Source organism: Nothoprocta perdicaria, unplaced genomic scaffold (assembly GCF_003342845.1).
Source record: "Nothoprocta perdicaria isolate Ctin4 unplaced genomic scaffold, notPer1 scaffold_280, whole genome shotgun sequence".
Taxonomy (NCBI): Eukaryota; Metazoa; Chordata; class Aves; order Tinamiformes; family Tinamidae; genus Nothoprocta; species Nothoprocta perdicaria.
In genome coordinates, this window is record NW_020455511.1 from 603072 (window position 1) to 622233 (window position 19162).

General features: G+C 50.0%; 1 protein-coding gene and 2 long non-coding RNA genes across 3 annotated transcripts; all 3 read right to left on the minus strand.

The window, feature by feature from the left end:
- Positions 1-6713: 6713 nt before the first annotated feature.
- Positions 6714-8082, minus strand: LOC112948917. The gene is made up of 2 exons (XR_003249731.1): positions 8036-8082; positions 6714-6830 (listed from the first exon to the last, which is right to left on the minus strand). It is a non-coding gene; the product is annotated as an uncharacterized LOC112948917 (long non-coding RNA).
- A 903-nt stretch (positions 8083-8985) lies between these two features.
- LOC112948914 lies at positions 8986-11768 on the minus strand. The gene is made up of 2 exons (XR_003249729.1): positions 11652-11768; positions 8986-9067 (listed from the first exon to the last, which is right to left on the minus strand). It is a non-coding gene; the product is annotated as an uncharacterized LOC112948914 (long non-coding RNA).
- A 4043-nt stretch (positions 11769-15811) lies between these two features.
- Positions 15812-18057, minus strand: SPINK4 (serine peptidase inhibitor, Kazal type 4). The gene is made up of 4 exons (XM_026041279.1): positions 17997-18057; positions 16814-16848; positions 16526-16638; positions 15812-15866 (listed from the first exon to the last, which is right to left on the minus strand). Exons 1-4 carry the CDS (start codon positions 18055-18057, stop codon positions 15812-15814), a joined length of 264 nt encoding a protein of 87 aa, XP_025897064.1.
- Positions 18058-19162: the final 1105 nt, after the last annotated feature.

Here is a 19162-nt window from a genome sequence, read left to right on the forward strand (position 1 = left end):
AAAATAAAATAAAATAAAATAAAATAAAATAAAATAAAATAAAATAAAATAAAATAAAATAAAATAAAATAAAATAAAATAAAATAAAATAAAAATTGACTGAAAAGTCTCCAAGCGCTGGTCCTTTGCCATGCAGGCAGCAGCTCAGGGAGGCCCGGGCTTTGCCCACGGATGAGCCCAGGTGGATGCAGCCCGGCTGGGTGATGGAAAAGCCAACCGGGTGGTCCACCCCGCTCCTCGCAGAGGTCCTCACCCCACTTTGGCTGAACCCTGACCTCACCCGGGACTCTTTCCTCTAGGCAAGAGCCCAAAGAACCTGCCCAGCCACAGCGGCCTCGCGAGGGGTCCCCCTGTCCCCCTCCCTGTCGCGGCGTGAAAGGCCAGAGCTGGAGCCTTGCCGTGGGGGTCAGTGGCTCTTTCCATGCGGGCAGCAGAGCACAACGCCGGCTTTGGAGCTTTCTGTGAGGAACATCCATTAAAAAAAAAAAGAAAGAAAAGAAAGAAAAGAAAGAAAAGAAAGATCACAAAAAGTCACATTTTGCAGAACAATGTGCCTTCTTCGAGTTGATCAGATACAAGTTGCACTTTTGCCTGTGTCTCTGTGGAGGTTTTCTCCTCTTCTTTTTTAGAGAACAGACCATAAAAAAATCCCATTTGAAGCAGACAAATGGTTTCAAGCTTACTCACTCAAGCAGGTATGAGATAAACCCCGTCTCCGCCACAACGGGACCTAGACCACCATTCATTGTCACTGTCAGCAGTGAAACTGTCACAAGTGAAAATTAATGCTGTTATTAACAAAATCGTCACCTTTGAAGTTCCACTAGACCAAAACATTCATAAAAATGAGAAGTCTTCTCTCCTTAGCAGCAACCCTACCCTAGCTGTTGATAAATTGACCAAGGGGCCCCAAGCTATCTCATACTCAGCTCTGACTTCTGGAGTCTTAACAGCCCCAAAGTTTGCGTTCTGGAACATGTCGAGGAAAAACTACATCCACTGTGGGGTGACAGGAGGCCCAAAACCCTCTGGAGGGACACACAGAGGTTTCTGGCACTCAGTGCCCCAACAGCAGGCGAGGGTGGTTGTGACTTTGTCCAAGCCAAGGATGAGGATGGAGAAACACCACCTCCATGTCCCTGTCTCAGACATCTATCCTTGCCTTCTCCATGACCCTCTTCAGAAATCCGGTGGCCGCTGCTGGCTGTGGCCTTGCTCGGGGCCCTCTCGCGGCGCTGAGCCCTGTGCTCCGGATTGGAGAAGCGATCATTTCCCTGGGCCCGTTTCTGCACGCTCAGCGTGTGTATGGGCTGGATTACCACCAGGGAGCACTGCTGGTTCGTGTCAGGCACGACAATGACGTCAGCAAAACCAAATTTAACTTTTTCAGGCTTTATGGGAAGGGGATGGGCTTCGTTATAGTGTGGGTTTTCTTCTAGCCTTGTTAGCTGACTGCATACGACAGTCCAGTTAAAACAGTTTCCAGTGCTTTGCCTGGTTGTAAGCGCTCACTTGACACAAGCTGGTGTTTTTGTTCATGTGTTGGTCTTATCCTGGGGCTTGCATACCAATGCCTATACGCTGATCCCCTGGGACTGCACATGAAAGGAAATTCAGTGGGATCGCCCCGTCGGGCTCCAGGTCATTGCTCCAGCCCGTTCCCGGGAGAAATGTTAAATTACTGCTCTGAGCACCTGAATCCTTGCATAAAAAATGAAGCATAGCTATAGAAACACATCACTAGAATTACATCTTCGCTAGGGAAATAGGTTTTAAAAAAACGAGTGGTACATACAAACCCAGGGGCACATAATTCTGCACTTTTGAACCACTTTGGAAATTTACTTGGGAGGTGGTGAGTGATGAAGAGGATGTGAGCACGAGCTCATTACTAAGGCGAGGAAGCCCAGACCTCACTCTTTACCACACCAGTAGTGACATACTTTCTTTGTTCTGCAATTCCTGTATCTCTTTGGTGAAAGCCGCAAGTGATCCCAGATGATGTCGGCATGACCCATATCAAAGTTGAAGATCCATTGGGATGTACTTGGGATGTCCATTGGGATGAAGATCCATTGGGTTGAAGGATGTGGCTCTTCCCACTGCTTGCTGTTGATGAATCCACATCTGGATTCCTGGATCATTTGAGCAACCCAGTATCAGAAAGGCATCCTTGTGCAGAAACTCATCAGAAGACATTAGGTGGCTGCAAGGGTGCCTGACCTAGAATTGGCACGATCCCTGCAGGACTTGATATGGCCTTTACCAACCACCAGCCTTGTGGTTTATGAACAAATTCTGTAGAAAATCTTTACTGCCCACCAACATGATGCAAAACTCCCCCTTCACAAGTAATTTGCAGTCAGACCACAGGGAGCACTGAGCTCCATCTTACCAAAGCTTGCACCACCAGGGCAAGGGAGGAGAAACTGCCAGAAGAGACACCTCTACCAGGCAGGAAGCTTTCATCACCTCTTCCATATCGTATTCATTGGTGTAGCCCAGTACTAGCTAGGAAGTTCCCTGGCAAAATGCAGTAGCTTCTTCACTGGTACGCTCTATTGGTCTCATGTGTATAAGAAAGAATACCTTGAGAAGCTACAGATTCTCAGGCCAGTGATGAGTGATGAAGTTTACATCACTCCATCTCCCATGGAAAAGCATGTTGAAGAACAGGTTTTAAAATTGAAACAGTGAAATAAAAATCTCACTGTTCAGTGCAGAGCTCAGGCCCTTTTTTCCTTTTGCAGGGATTCATGGCACTTGCTAAATACTCTGTAGCCTTGTGATGACTAAATTAAGTAAGTCCTTATTTACACACAGACACTTAGCTGTTTGACTTAAAAAAGAGGAAATTCCAAAATTCTTTCTTTTGCTCCCATCATTTCTTCCTCCCCTGGTGTCTCATTGCTAAGCTGATCCTCCTTCAAAATGGATGGAAGGATACGCTTTGCAGTTATCTTTATAAATAAGCATCATCAAGTGACTCATATGGTGAAGCGTGAAGGTGACAATCGTGCTTATCTATATAAGCAGGAATCTGTTAAAGAGCCAGGCCATAAATCACTATGATAACAAAGAACAGAGGCTGACAGCTAATCCAAGTTTTTTACATTCCTATGTTTAATTCCATCTGCTATCTATCTGGCAATTATTTTAATTTCAGGAGCCTGAATTCAAGTGGACCTAAGGAGACACTTCACATCATAGATCTCTGAAAGATGCTGTGCCCTTGAGCCCCAAATGGGATGTGAAATGTAGACTAACCTGCACCCTGCTTCTTGAGCCCCATGAGTCCCGTGTCCTCTTCGTCCTAGCTTGCTCAGCCCCGACTTGCCTGAGGACTGTGAGTTGGGAGCCACAAGTAATATCTGCTCTTCAGAACTTCCCTAAGAGCTGCTTGTTTTCCCCTCAAGATCTACACCTGCAGAACATTTTATAGTGTTTTTCTTATTTTTCTCTCTCCTTCAGCAGCTTTTGCCTCTCTTGAGTGGTTATACTTCACCTCCTCCTGGGGCTGTTCTTTCCAGAGGAGGTCTCTTCAACAACTCCTTCCAGAGAACATGAAACAGTATACTAACCAGAAGGGTTTCAAGCCCCTTTGTACCTGATACTTGGGAATCACCATCATGGACTTTAGAAGTGACCTACAGAAGTTATTCTGATGTGTAGATTTATTTTACTGAGAATGTAGGTTTTCTAGATTAGTGGAGGCCTGGCTTTAAGTGGGGAAAATGGTGTGAGGTGGGTTTGAAGGATGTCAAAAGATGTTTTAGCAACTTTATCTCCGGCCTTTTCCCCAGGAGATTTGCTCATCTCACCAAGTGTCTGATGGTTGAGCAGCTCCTCAGCTGGAACAAGTCTCCCTGCATCAGGAAGAAGGTCTGGCACAGGACTTCCTTTGCCTTTTCAGTCTCTTGCTAAGATCTTGCTAAGAAATGGCCCCATTAAACAGATTTTTCTGTCTCCCATATGTTTCCTAGAAGGCTCTTGAAAGCTGAGTGATAACGGGCAGATAACAATCTGCTTCTCCTGAATATGAAATCAGCTTCCCTCTTCTTGCGTGTCTTGATGTGCCCTCCATCCCTCAGATGCCTGGAAAGTCTTTCCAAGCTTTGTAGGACACGTGGCCAAGAGAGGACTTCATAGCAATGTGTTCTGCATAGTCTTGTTGGCTTTAGCCACAAAACAAGATAACCATCATAGTGGTCATACCTGCTTGGCCCATTTGCCCTGCCTATCAAAGTGCACTAAGAGTCTACATGTCTTTTAGTTTGCATGGCTCTGGGCCTGCACAGCAGCACAGGGCTTCCAGGAACAGCTTCCCTAAGCATCACGATACAGCAGAGAGGAAAGCATGTCAGGCACTGACCCACCATGCTACGTTGGTCCAATAGCTCAAAAGCCACCTGGTTGCACCCACCACCTGCTTTGTTAACAGCTCCAGGTGAAGGGGAGCCACAAATCCTGCCTCATAGCAGGGTGAGGGATAATGGGAGTAAGGGACAGGCTTGGGCCCAGTGTGAGCAAAATGGTAGCCTCTCTCCCCAAGACGCAGCTGCTCTTTCCAGCTGATCCTCGGCTTCCTTCAGACAGCAGGACCCTCTCAGAAATGCACATAGGCTCTTATGTGCCCTGCCTTTCACCCGAACCCCAATATATTCCCTGCAAACAAAGAGCTCTGGCATCAGTCTGCCTGTCAGAGATAGAAACAATAGTTGTGAGTAAAAGTGCTGATAAGGGACCTGTTATCTTTCTTTTGGTTATTCTGCGATAAGATTTATTACCCGAAGGCACACCTTTTTTATGGGCTGCTGAAAAAAAAAAAAAAAACAGTTGGAGTGGGAGCAGCTTTAACAAGATGAATGCTGTGGCCTAGCTGGCTCCGGGACCCCTTGCCCACTGAAGGCATCTCCCCAGCAGGAAAAGGTGCTTTTTATGGGCTGTTCTGTTTCTCTTGAGCCTGCTCCCACAGATAGCTCCTCAGGCCTAGCAAGTCCAGATCAGCACATGGGTAAACTGTACTTCAGTTCTCTTCTTCTCCACCTCACTGCTGGAGAAGCTTCATTGGATGTGGCCAGGCAGCATCCACTGCTCTGCAGCTGCTTCGCTTGTCTGTGGGCTGGTGAAGGCTCCAGATGCACCCCTTAATGCTCTAAGTCCTGCCCTTCTAGTTCCTTTCGACCTCCTCTCCTGCATCCATGTCTAAATGAGGTAGAAATGTCAGTTTCCTGGCTTCTCTCCATGCTACAGAGCTTCCGCAAATCCCTTCAGTTGTGTCCTAAGTATCTGGAGTTAACTACAAGAACAGGTTTGGGTAGTTTGTGGAAGAAACCAAGAGGTCTTCTATTGCTCCCATTCATGTCAGGCCCTTGAGGAGATAACACAATTTAGCATCATCTGGGAAGTCTAAGGTCATCAGAGATAAAAGTGATGACAAAATACCTGAATGGGGAACCCAACCCTCCAGTACTTGCCCAGTGGCAATGTGCTGCTCTTGTTTACTTACAGGGCTAGCGTAAGCTTTCTGCTTTGAGAGCTGCAAGGTGATTTAGCACTTCTGACACTATAGGTGCAGAAGGCAGCCTGGATATCAGAAGGAGAGGATGCTGTGCTAAATACAAGCATGCAATAGTCCCTCATGCTGAATCCTTGAGGCCGAAGCAAGTAAAGGTGCAACATGCAGGTATCTAATGGGCTTTCATTGCACTGGGACAGTGGCAGGGACATCTCAGTGTATCGTACTGGTTATTCAGCTCAAAAAACCCCATAAATCTCTAAAATCAAGAGTGACCTCAGAACTGTCCAGCCATGTGCTCTGGGAGACCAGTCAAAGCATTCACTAAGTCAGATAATGGCAACAAAAGGCCCCATCTCATCCCAGAATGAAGAAGACCATCTGTGTCAGGATATTACAAGACCCTAGAAAAGCCACCCACACATGTCCACAGGAGAAGACCTCAAGACCTAAAATGTGTGAAGAGAGAAAGGAAGCCATATTCTCTCATAACCTCATGAAAAAGTCTGGGTAAATGACGTAGGCTCTCTTCATAAGGCATCCATATGCTTGAAATCTCATTGTGAAGGCTAGGACACAATAGTTATGCAGAGGCACCTCCTGTCCTTGTCTGAAAGGGCAATTTCTTAACCAAAGTGTATACTTCAGCCTATAGGTTTTCTTTTTCTTTTTTTTTTTTAGTCTGTAGCATGCAGCTCTTTTCAACCTTCTTTGATAATGACTAATGCAACTCAGCAGAGTTGGAGTGACTTCATTTAGAGAATGAAAATGAAACATTTTCCTGGCTTTAGGAAAGTGAACAGGGTACCAGAGTGGAAAAGTGACTGTGAGAAAGACCTTCAGACTGAAAATAACTACGTAAGGAGCTGTAGGGCTCAGCACAAAGAAAAAAATGCCCAAGCCACAAAAAGTCTCCAGCCTACTACAAGTCACAGTGAGGTTTAGGTTCATGATGTGCCTTGCATTTCTGTTGGGTAAGTCAAATTCTGGCAGAGAAGGCAGGGGATGCATGAGTCATTCTCTGCATGCAATTCCACAAGGACTGCCTTTGCAGAAGCAACTGCGTTTTCCTTTATCATAAGCTAAAGGCATAGGAAGGGGACTTGCCAGGACAGCTGGATTTTATTACTCATATTAAGGTATCTGATATATCACTCCACAATGCATGAGTTTATCAGACAGAAGACAAAACAAAAAAAAAATTAAAATAGAACAGGTGTGTAGTATTCATTATCCTGGTGGTCATTTTCCAGAGGAATATTCAAAGCCTCCGGTATTTCCCCTTCAGCTGGTTTCAGGACTGCCTCTTCACCTGTAAAGCATTTAAGAGAGAGAGATCATGTCACAGCAGCTCTTGTGCTTTGCTCTTCAGTGCTATGCTGAACTAAGGCTTTTGTGCCTGGATGAGGTGTGAAATGGTTTCTGGTAGCTCTTCTGCTTTTTAAATGACATGGCAGTCCCCCAGGTTGCAGAGGAGAGTTGTAGGGAGTAAACCCCAATGGGTTCAGTGGCAGAGGACAATTAAATGCATCCTGATGTTTATAGTTTTCAAGATCCCAGGGCTTGGGAGCTGGATACATGTGACATGTCCCAGTTAGCACCTGGCCCCAAACAGCAGAATGGTTGTTTTCCACATGTAGCAAGAGGCCTCTCTTTCCCTCCCCAGCACACCTGCACGTGCTGGACATGCAGAGTGCTCCCAATGCTCCATGGAAGTATGAGGGAATGCTCCCTGGTTCATTGCTCGTTAAAGCTCTGGGCTGGAAGGATGGCAACTTCTTCTGCAATACAGATCCCAAGTTCTCCTCGTTTTGAAGACATCAGTATGCCTTGTTTGCACTGTTTATTCAAACAAATCGTCTTTCTCCTTCTCAAGCCAGATCTGAGAAGAAGTCTTGCTGTCCTGGGCAGCATTCATGATGGCCAGATTTCCTGAGACCAGGTGGCCATTTGATGCTCAGATGAGTTTAGGTCCTGTCCAGGCTCAGCCCATGGAGCCCTTGCTCAGGCAGGTCCCAAAGACACGAGCTCCCAACAAATAGGCTCAAGCTTCCACCTCCCCCTTCCCACCACCCTGGGATCAGACAGGTTGTGGCTGGAGCACATTTGACCCTTGGCACTCTCCAGGGACTGCATCCACTTTCCACAGCATCATCACCCTGACCTGAGTCTCCACAGGGAAGTGAGGAGCATGGGGACCCACGGTCCCACCTGGCTAAATCTGATCCCCACTTTCTAATTGTTACTGCTCCAGGCAGCAGAGGACCTGGGGCAGAAACTTATCAGTGATCCAGCTGCTGCTGGAGGCAAAGAACATTGGAACTTTTCTCTCATGAATGTTAGGACATAGCCACTCATTCCCATTGTGTGAAGGCCCACAGAGAGGCCCCTGGGACAGGGAGCTGTTCGGAGACCACAGGCTCCATGTGAGTGACCTGCTGAGCACAGAGAGCTTGGATGGCTCTCTATAACTGCACGTGCTCCATCCCCGTGACAACAGTCCCTCCGGTAGCTCACCCTGTGGATGCTGGCTCCCGCCCGCCAGCTCCTCTTCCACAGCACCAGGAGCGCTCCCGCTGAAGAGCTCCTGAGTGGGCAGCACGTCTGGATACGCCGGCATGGGCACTGCTGGCTCAGACGCAGCCTGCTCCGCTCCCTCCAGCACCTCAGCACGAGGGGCTGGCTCCGGGCTGGGCTCCACGTGGGGCTCCGCAACGGGCTGGCGGCCGCGTCCTCTCCCTGCTCCTCTGCCCCTCTTTTGCCGTTTGCTCCTCTCCTGCTCCCTGCTGGGACATGCACATAGGCAAGGAGTTGGACACGGAGCAGAGTTGTGCTCATCTGGGGTTTGGTTCTTGCTCAGGGTCCCAGACACTCCTGCCCTTGTCAGGCCCCAATAGGTGAGTCCCACCAGTCAGTTATTTATTTATTTATTTATTTATTTATTTATTTATTTATTTATTTATTCATTCATTCCCACAGAGAAACCATTCTTTTGTATTTAAAATCTTTGTAATCTTATGTAGTTTTTTTTTTTTGTTTTAAACTACCTAAGGTAGGTTTTTTAACCTACCTAAATTCCTTGACCTCAGTGCAGAGGCTTTCAGGCTTCAGACTATCTGCTGGAGCAGGGACCTCTCCCTTCAGGAGATGTACAAGGCACTGCTCAGCCCTGTCACCCCTTAGCCAAAAGCCCTGGTGTCCATGGTCTGTTCTAGACATGGGCATGTTCTAGACACGGGCACCAGCGATGCAGGGTGGGAGCAGGAGCAAGCTTGGCTTGGGTGGGCAGGAGACACTTTCCAGCACCCACCTGGATCCCAGGGAACAAGAGGCAGGGCCATGGCAAGGGAGATACTTCCAGATCTCCATCTCTCAGCACAGAGTTACTGGGCTTCTGTGTCTGGGCATAGCTTAGGTGTAGAATAAAATGACTCCATGGTGTCAGTAAAATTTACCCCAGAACCCACTGAATTGAGTCTTTCTCCTGGGCTTCTGCTTTTCTCTTCCGGAGCAACTCCCTGTCTCTCAAGCGGCGTGTGATGATGACATCTGCAAGAACAAAATGTGTGCTAATATGACATCCTGGCCAAAGAACAAAACAATCCCTCCCTCCCTGCTGACACAGGTGACCAGGCTCTGGGATCTTTTTGTCATGAAGCAGGTTTTGGTAAAATGCTGTTTGGGGAACTGCACTGCCGAAGCAGCACCAGCAAGTAGGAGCAAATGACACTCCATGCGAAGCTCCCAGACACTTGTGCTGTAACATATTCCAGATTATTGTGGTTGTTTTCCTCCTGCTGCTGCTCCCTTGGGAGCACATCACTGTGGATGATGGATCACTGTGGATCACAGGTCTGGGTGAAGGGGAGGCACGAAGGCACCATGAAATCCCTCAGCCACAAATGAGCACAGAGTGCAAGATAATTCATCTCTAGAGCCCCAGGTACCCAAGTTCTGTGAGATGCCTTCACAGGCCTAGGTGAGGTCTGTCCATCCACTACCTAATAAGGGCTAATTAGGCCACTTGCCTAATAAGTGGTTTCTTGAGGCAAGAGACATCTCAGCCACCTTCAGCTGGACAAATATCTGAGCTTCACTGAGGCCTATGCCAAACTTCTCTGCATGTCCTGGAACTAGCAGTCAACATCCGTTGAAACACGGGAAGTTCCATCTCCATGGAGGAACTTCTTCCCTGTGAGGGTGCCCGAGCCCTGGCACAGGCTGCCCAGGGAGGCTGTGGAGTCTCCTTCTCTGGAGATCTTCCCAACCCGCCTGGATGCCGCCCTGTGCCCCGTGCTCTGGGTGTCCCTGCTGGAGCAGGGGGCTGGACTGGATGAGCTCCAGAGGTCCCTTCCAAGCTCAACCTGTGATTCTGTGATCCCTGAGCATGTGGTAATAGGCCTCGTGGTTTCTAATCTATACAGCCCTGAATTTTCTAGTTTGGACTCCAGCTTGTGATAATAAAGACCTGGCTTCAATGAGGTCATTCTCTTTAGACAAAGTGCATTGTTCAGTAGGAATAACACTCCCCTGGAGCCTGGAGGGAGAGGGGAATCTTCCCATACATGTACTCCCACTGAAGAAATCATGACAGCACCAGTTTTCAGAGTTTCAGCAAAACACACACAACAAACAAGCAACAAAACTACCTGCTGCTTACAGATGTAATCCTGTTCAGCTCTTTCCATGGAGAGCCTCAGCTCACACTAAAACATGAGGTCCTGTCCGCACAGGATTGTCATTTTGCCCTGCCCTTGTCCAGCTGGGATAGCTGGCAAGCTCACACAGTTTCCCAAGGCTGAGCTGGGACTGGAGCTCTTGTGTCCCAGATGCCTGTGTAAGCTTTGATAAGAGCCTGTTTTTATAGTCCAAGATAGGAAAGAGGAAAGCTAAGAATAGGAGCCCAACAAAGATCTGGAAGACAACACCTCTGGTCCTGCACTGTTCCCACAATGAAAAAATTACTTTATATTTAAAGGCCTCTCCTTGTACATTATGTTCTTCACCCTTCTACAGCCTTGGTGGGTCTGCTGTGGACCATCTCAGTTTGCTTTTGTCCTTGTCCTGAGTTGCCAAAATCTGTTCACAGCGCTCCGGATGCCGTCTAATAATAACTACAACCATCACCACAACAAAAGCAATCCTCCATTGTGCTCTTGTTTCTTTGTTCTGTTGTTTTATTGTTGGCATCCGTACAGCTCTCTGTTACAGGAGCCCCCCTTTGCTCTGAGCACAGCAAAGAGAAAACAGCTCCTCTCACAGAATAAATAAATGAATGAATGAATAGCAATATAAATCCAGTCTCACTGGTCCAAAGAGAAGGGACACAACGGGACACAATGCAGCTGTGCAGGCCACAACAGGCACAGAGCTCCCCGGTCCTGGCAGAGGTGCCTCAGTATGACCGGAGAAGGTGTCAGCTTTGCAAGCAAAAACCACTGCCCTCGAGCTGCACCACACGCAGCCGGGTGAATATTCCCCCAGTGGAAGCTGCTCCCCAGCGCAAAGTGGTGTCAGAGACATCCAGGGCACAGCCAGCAGGAAATAGCTCCGCCAGGAACGCAGCAAAAGGCAGGAAGCTGCCTGGGAAGAGGTGGCTGCGAGTCAGTCACGGCAGCAGGATTTGCACAGGATTCCAGTTTAACCACTTAATCCCTTGCGCATCCCTGCGCAGGCAAAAGTTTCCTCCTTTCTCTTTCAAAGCTAGTCAACTGGGGAGCAGAAAAAAAAAAGATAAAAACAACACCAAAAAGCATTTTTAGATGCTTGCAGTAAGGCTGCTTCCCAACCCATCCTGAGCAAATTGGTTTTGCACAGATGGAAAACGTTCCTCATTCATTTTAACTTGTCCAGGAGTGCACTCCAGCAGCTGTCCCAAAGCTTCCTGTCACCTCCCAGCACTAGGCAGGAAAAACCTAAAACATCTAAAGGTGCTGGAATACAACATGGGAAAAAAAAGGAAAGAAAGAAAAAAAAAAGGAGCAAAACCCAGAGATTTTTGCAGTTGAATATGTCTCCTCCGCTCCCCATCCATCAACCTGAAATTAATAACTCTTTCTTTACGAGCCACTAATGGTAAGGAATATTAACTCATCTCTTCAAAAGTCAAAGTTAGGGGTGGTCTCAGCATTACCTGGCACAGTGTATTCCTCAGAGGATGCAGACGGTGGCAGGGAAGGGTCCGAGTATGCATGGTCTTTACCTAAACTCTCCATTGCTCCTTGCGGTTTTAAATAAAAAGAAGCTTAGTTCCTTGGGTCATCTGGAGTTAGTGGTGTAACCAAAGAAGAGCTTGAAGAAAAAATGCAGACTGCCCGCCCAAAACAGCTTATCTGGCCAGGCCACTAGCAGGGTAATAATATTCTCCTTATCATGGTGCAAAGGTGTGTGAGTGTCTGTCCAGGTCCTACTGTATTGATTGCAAAACATGTTAGTGCTTCTATGCGGCATTTTGCATAGGGAGTTAATATTCATTGCTGCTAAACCGTGGCTCAGATGCTGTCCGAAGGGGACTGACAGTTGGATAGATGGCAGGGCAGGATGCAGCCCTGTTTCTTGGTTGATTCCCAGAGATGCAGAGAGGTGTTATCCAACCACAAGGACCTCTTGCAAGAGGTGTGAAATGGGACATAAGCTGCTCAAAATATTTGTCTGAGGCCCTCACCAGATCGTAGGGCCCATAGGGGCTGGTGGGAAGGGACCTGCATCTCCAGTCCTGCCCCTTCATCCACAGCAGGACTGTCTCCAACACTACGTCCAGATGACCACAACTTTGTGCAACCAAATTGTGGAAATCCCCAATGACTGGATCACTCAAGCTTCCCGGTGACTTGTCCAAGAGCTGCACCACTTTGCTGGGAAATCCTGGCAAATCAACGAATCTGGAGAGACTCCCACCAAGGGATTGCTGAGGTTGAGGATTTCCAAATGACTCATGGGGACTCTACGCAGCTTGGGAGCAAATCATCCCTCATGGAGCAGGCCAGCAGCACCACTAGATCCAGTGGGAGGAATGAAGCTGGACCTGTGCTCTCACAGGAGCATATAATTTATTGGTTATTCCTGGCACACCCCAGGGTCGGTGTGATCTGAGGGCTGGGTCACCTGGGTCATCCTGCCCCCGATTCCTATGTGTAAGGCAAGGCAGAAATTCAGCCCTCTGCTGCAAATGGCATTGAGAATTTCTCATGCAAGGATGCAGCAGGACTGTTTAAAACTACACACAAGTAAAGCTGCTCTGTTGGAACAGGGCACATCACTGCTTTGGAAGCAGTTTCTGACACTTTCAACACTAAGTATTTGAGATACAGTTTTTACCAGCACTCCTCTCCATGTGATTCCCAACTGCTCAAGCTTAAGGCTGGCTCTGAAGCCCATAAGCTCACTCCATCACGCTCAGGTTGCTGCAGGTAGGTAAGAAATCCCTAAAATGCAGCTACCACTCAGATCCTCATGGCATCAGCCCGCTGCTCTTGGCAAAGGTGGTGTCTTTTCCGGCAATATCACAGAGATCCTTCTCCAGGGAGCCCCAGAGGAGCATTCAGGGTCCAAGCAGACCAGGCCTGCCTTGTGTCCTTGCCAGGCTTTCTTTTGGTTCAATTTCCCCCTCTAGGACACTGAAACCTCCAGCACCATTTCCAAACAGCAGTGATGCAGGTTTTCCCAAGACAAAGGCACTTACATCGCCGGGCCCTGGTGGGGGGGACTGTGGTCACCACTGCCTTTCTGCTTATCCTCCCCGCTGCCCCGGGGGCTCCTCCTCGCCTGTGTCTGGCGCAGATTACACGCCGTCCCCATGGCAGTGGGGCAGCCCTCCCAGTCCTGTGGGAGCAGCAGGGTGGTGCCGGCAGAGCGGCCACCCTGGCCGGGCTGCGATACGGGCCGGGCGCTCGCGTGGCACGTGGAGATGTGCAGCTGCCAGGGGACAGCGGCGCTCGCCAGGGCGGCCCCGGCGGCTCCGGCGGCTCCGGCTGGGGCTCCGCGCGGCCGCCAGCCCCCCCGTGCCGCGCGCCGCCGGAGGCAGCGGGGCCGTGTTGCTCCGGAGCCTGCTGAGCACTGATAAATCACCCCTGACTCAGCAGAATATTGTCGTACGACGCCGCGGGGCTGCCGCCGCGGGTGTGTTTACTCGTGTTTGTCCACACGGCAAAGCCTAGCTGGGGAGAAAACGGTAAAACTGCAAATGTCGCCTCTGAAAGGAAGGGCAGTCGTTGGGGAAGGGCGGCAGCTCAGCCAAGCGTGCGGCCGTGACACCAGCCGGGAGTACCAGCAGCTCCTCAGAGCCACCTCGCACGTGCCTCCCTTCCATGGCAGCTCCTCCACGGCTTCCGTGGCCCGAATTCCGGGAAGCTCTTGCCCAGGGACACCCCCACAGCCGGTCCCACACGCAGGCGATGAGCGCGGCTGACCCGGCCGGGCGCCCAGCGCCGCGCCGGCCGCGCGCCGTCTTCCCCCTTGGAAGCGCTTCCCAGCCTCTATAAACAAACAGCCGTGTCCCGCGGGGACGCGGGGCGGCCCTGTGGTGGGCGGCAGGCGTGAGCCTCCATGGAGAGGAACCATGGAGGCAGCCTCGCAGCCTCATGCCAGGGGCAGCCGGCCCCTCCGTCCCAGCGCACACCCTTCATGTCGGGCCTGCGGCACCTGCATTCCCTATGGGGCCTCCTGGGTGTCAGCTGCACCTAGGACCTTCCTCCATGTGGCTACATGGGGAGCAGCCCGGAGAAGAGACTGGCTGCCCGGGCCCCACCGCTCTCTGCTCTTCCTCTTGCAACCAGGGTGCTGGAGCAACAGGCAAACACAAAGCCTGTTGATTGAGGGAGGTCCAGAGGGGCGGATCTGAGTCAGACTTGGAAAGGAAACATTTGGAAAACACTTGGTCTAGGAAAAAGGCTGGCATCCTGAGGAATCCCACAGATCTGGACTATTATCACCCAATTCTCCAGGAGTTTGCTGTTGCTCAGTGCCGACCTGAGGTTGGATGGATCTCTGGCCTGACCAAGCATAGCTAGTTTTATGGTCCTCAATCCTGTTTTCAGCCGCAACGTTCAGCTGATCAGCAGTGGCCTTGCCTTGTGTTGCAGAGCTGGGGTATCCCCAATAGTGGCTACAGGGAGGTACTGAACAGGAAAATGTGCTTTTCGGTTGGTGGAGATGGACTACACAACCAGCTCGGTCAGAGGGATAGCCATGATGTTGGACTCACAGAATGGCCATTGACTACAGCGAGCTCACCTGACCATACAGCGCACCCAGGACCTTCCCACGGGTGCTTATAGATGAACTGAGTGGGTATAGTAAGCAAGTGATAGCAACTTCATCTCTTATGGTGAGCATAGGCCTGTCCCTCAAGTGTTCCGATTCACTGTGAAGACCCTGCAAGGCCATCCAATACACTGCTAAAGCAGGTCAGAAATCTCAGTCAGTTGCTGTCCAGATGTACAACAGGAAAAGAGTTCTAGTTTAGCCAGTTTCCTCTGATCAACATTGCTGTGAGCAAAAGGAACTCTTCACACACCTGGCCACCATCCCAGATAAGACCTTGATATAGGAGCAATCTAAGCTTGAAGCTTGGTGGTTGATCCTGGGAATCTGCAACTGGCAGAGAGCAGTTCTGGGGGGTCAGCAGCTTCGTTCAGTTTGGAAGACCTTCCCAAGCTGCAGTGGAGTGGAGATCTGTGGTCCCCAACGTCCAGAATGCCCTCTTGGGCTCTCTGTCAGGCTCCCCTTGTCTTCTGATTGCTCCTATGCATCCATTCTGGTCAGAAGGCTGAGGAGCATCTAATATGATAAGTGCAGAGGTTCCTGCTGTCAGTTTAAACCAGTCCTAGAAAGGTGTTTACTAGGTGTTTACTAAGGAGCTAGGGAAAAGACAGTCATATTTTCCCAAGCTGCTGAACCTTGTATTCCCATTCATGCAGCTGCTTCCTACAGAAAAACTGTATTCATTGAGCACCTTCTTCACCGGTGTCCCGAAGCTTTGCCTGTTTCTTGCTGCTCCCACATGGCATGTCTCACAGGAATGTGGATGAAAATACCATGCAGTTCCCTTGTATGTGATATGGATCTGAAAGTAATATTTTGCCTGTAAATTCTCAGCAGCCCTCTGTGAGAACTGACATTTGCTCCTTTCCCTCAGCCCTTCATAAAATAATGCTGCAGAAATAAATATGTTCCTATGAGTATGATGCATGTTATTTTATTTTTCACCATCGCTGACTGAGGCGTGCAATCAACACAGAGCACACAGGATCAACTAATCACCTGTTTCCGTGGCTCAGGAAGCTGCCAGAAAGCTCAGACTCCTTGGCAGTCCCCATCCCTCAAAATCCGGATGTCCTGCCTTGTTTTCCTAGAGAAATGTAAGAAAAAAGAAAGCAAGACTTTTTAAAACTGTTCATACTCTGACCTCCCATCTGACCCAGGACTTCTGTACTTAATGTCCAGTGTTTGTGTTAGACACTCAGATGACCCCTTTGGGTGTTTAAGTGCAGCTCCTCCCTCTCTAATCCCAGACAATACAGGTTGGGGGGGAACCTTCTATTTCCTCTGATTTGCTGCCAGTTTGCAGGCACTCATGCTGGCGATCTCCTGACCAGGGACTCCTAATCCCTTCTTTTGGATATCCTGATCATGTGGCCACAGGCTGAGCTGATTAGCAGGCTTATCCAGTGCATAAATATTCTGCTGCTTCTTGGGGCTGGTTTTCTGCCTGTGCAATGAGCTAAACCACTCCATCTCTGGCCCCAGGGAAGGGGCAAGAAACAGCAGGCAAGAGGTGGGCACACAGTCAAGTCTACCCTTGGGTACTGAGCAGTGTGTGAGGGCAAAGTCCGACTCCACAGACTGGTGTGGGGCCTGGCTGGTGCACAAGTGCCCTCTTTCACTTTGCTAGCAGGCACAAGCCCACTTCCCACATGCGGGAATTGCAGAGGGGACATGGACGATGCACCCGAGCCTCCGCCAGCCCCAGCTGGACCCGGGAGCGCTTGGCCAGGCGCGGGAGCTCACCTCTGCTGCACACACAGCAGGCATTCATTGGCGTAGGTGTTCCCGTCGCTCCCGCACACAGGCATGTACAGCAAGGGGCATGCATCCAGGTTAACCATTTCTGCACAGAATGGCTGGAAAGGAGAAACCAGAGCAACCACCTCAGTGCCAACAGCATCCGCCTTCCCCGTGCAGGCCATGCACCTCCCTTGGGCTCCTGAGAGCAGCCCCTGTCCCTGGCGTGCTGGGCACTGAGGCAGCTAAAGCTCATCCTTAGCTCCTTGACAAGAAAGAACAGAAATGTCTTACCCTCCTCAGGCTATTCCCTTCATTCAGCTCTGCCCCTGAAACAGAGCAGAGTCCCGTCAATTGGATGCAAGGGAATAAAGCAACCCCTGTGAGCAACATTTCCAGAGAAATACTGTGGTAGGAGCATAAGGCACTAGTATGGGATTATGCCCAAACCAGAGGAAAGGCAGAGCTTTGCAGAGCACATTTAGGGCCTGTCTTGAGGAAGAGCATTGTGGATGTCATGAGGGGGAAACCCATATGTTGCATGCCAGCCTCATCCTCCCTGGCTTGGCTGAGCTGGTGGGCACATGTACCAATGCCTGTTTCCATCCCCAAGCCCTCTTTCCCCACAACCCTTCCTCCCAGTTTTTGAACTGTTTTGCGCTCCACAGAGTCTCAAACACACTTGCAGAGGTGCAAATAGGTGCAGAGCTGCATGTGGATGAGTGACCTCTGCAATGGTGGAGACTGGATGGCTCTGCACAGCTGGCATTGCTAGTGTGAGCTGTGTTTGGGGAGTTCATTTTCTGCCCCGCCAGACAGTAGCAATAACTCTCTCTCCTTGTACAGAGCAAGGGGTGCACAAATGTCCCGGGAGCCAGAGGACCGTGCACAGACCTTTTCTATGTGCACCAGGCAGCAGCAATTTTCCAGAGCCTACAGCACAGCTACCTCCTACCTGAACATGCTGAGCATGGGATGCTGCTGCAGAGCCACGCACGTCTCCTCTCCCTGGAGACAGGAACAGCAGTAGCTGCCAACTCAATATAAGCTACAGCCCGCACAAGCTGTCTCTCCCAGATCCTGGTTCCTCTTCATGCTTCACCTCCTTCATCCCTCCACCCCTTCTCCAGTGCAATGTGGCCTATGAACTGCTTGCAACCCTTGCCCCAAGCTGCTAATAAAGTGTGGGGTATTTACTCTGTCCTTCTCCTCCGCACTGCTCCATTCGCCCTTCTCACTCCTGTGTTTGCCCACACAGACAGGCTCCGCTCTTCCTGGAAGGCTGGGGAGCACCAAGTGTCCTTCAAGCCTAACAGCACCCAGCCCTGCCATCACCAGCTTTGCCTTCCTCCCAGCTTTGCAATGTGACTTTACCCCCACCATCTCCTTCTCTCCAAACTGGAGTTTCCATGTATGTCCCTTCTCTGTCCCCCTAAAGCACCCTCGCAGAGAGCCCTTGGCAGCAGAGTGGACTTACCTCCTGGAGCAACGAGAGCAACCAGCACCACCAGCACCACCAGCAGCTCCCTCACGGCCATGGTGCTGCTGACTCAGGTGCACACACTCGTACACTTTGCTCTGCTCTCCCCTTTATAGGGGAGGGCACCAGCTTATCTTGCTGGAGCTGGGAAAAGCAGCATTTTGAGCAGCTTGATGTGTGCTGGGAACAGCAGGACTGTGCACCTCCTCTGGAGCCAGCTCCAGAGCTGATAACCCATCAGAGCACAGCCTGACGTGCCAGCATGGGAAGCAGGATTGCTCAGCTCAGCCTCCTGGTGAAGTTTCTCTTGCACCTGGGGCTCTGTGATCCCATGGGGAAATGCTGTTGTCCCTCTTCTCTCACTCCCACCAGCTTGCTTCCAGGAATATTTTCTCTGGACCATCGCAGCTGCCATTCTTCATGTGTGAAGAACATGTCTCCCCGTGAGCTGGGAGAGGTGTGGTGTAAAAATCATGAAATCCAGGATGATCTGTAATCTTGCTTACAAGGGACTGTATACATGGATATGCAGTTTAAACACATGGTGGCACGTGGAGCAAGGAGAGGGCAAAGAGGTGGGATCCTCAGCAGTGATCAACACTGGCTTTTTAAGGAAGCACTTCTCAAAACAGGTTCCCTCCCTGGAGGATCTCCACTACTTCACCCATGGATGTCTGAGATTGGTCTTCTCATGTGAGCCTCTTCACAGCATTTTTCTGAGAAGTGACATTTTCATTATCCATCCTCGCCTTCCACAGGTGGATCAAGATTAACTAATGAACCAACAGCAACAGACAACCATGGAAAAGTGAGTCACTGTTTGGGAAGTCCATGTCTCAGCTGAAGACCACTGTTGACCATAGCTCAGTGCAGAGAGACTTGCTGTGATTAAGGCTGAGGCAGAAGTGAAGGGAGGTCTTCCTTGCACTGTGAAGGGCTATGACCCGGTGCACGGGTGCAGGGCAGGTGTCCTGAAGAAACTTCCAGCAGGCTAGAAGAATTCCAGGCACGTGGAACATGGGACTGTGTCCTTCCCCATCCAGAGAATGCCTCTGCTCTGCCTTGACTTCCTCCAGAGCAAATGTGATGGGAAGAAGATTTGGACCAAGGAGAGCCCTCGACCAGGCAAGCTCAGCCTGGGCAGGGAGTGAGCTCTAACCAAC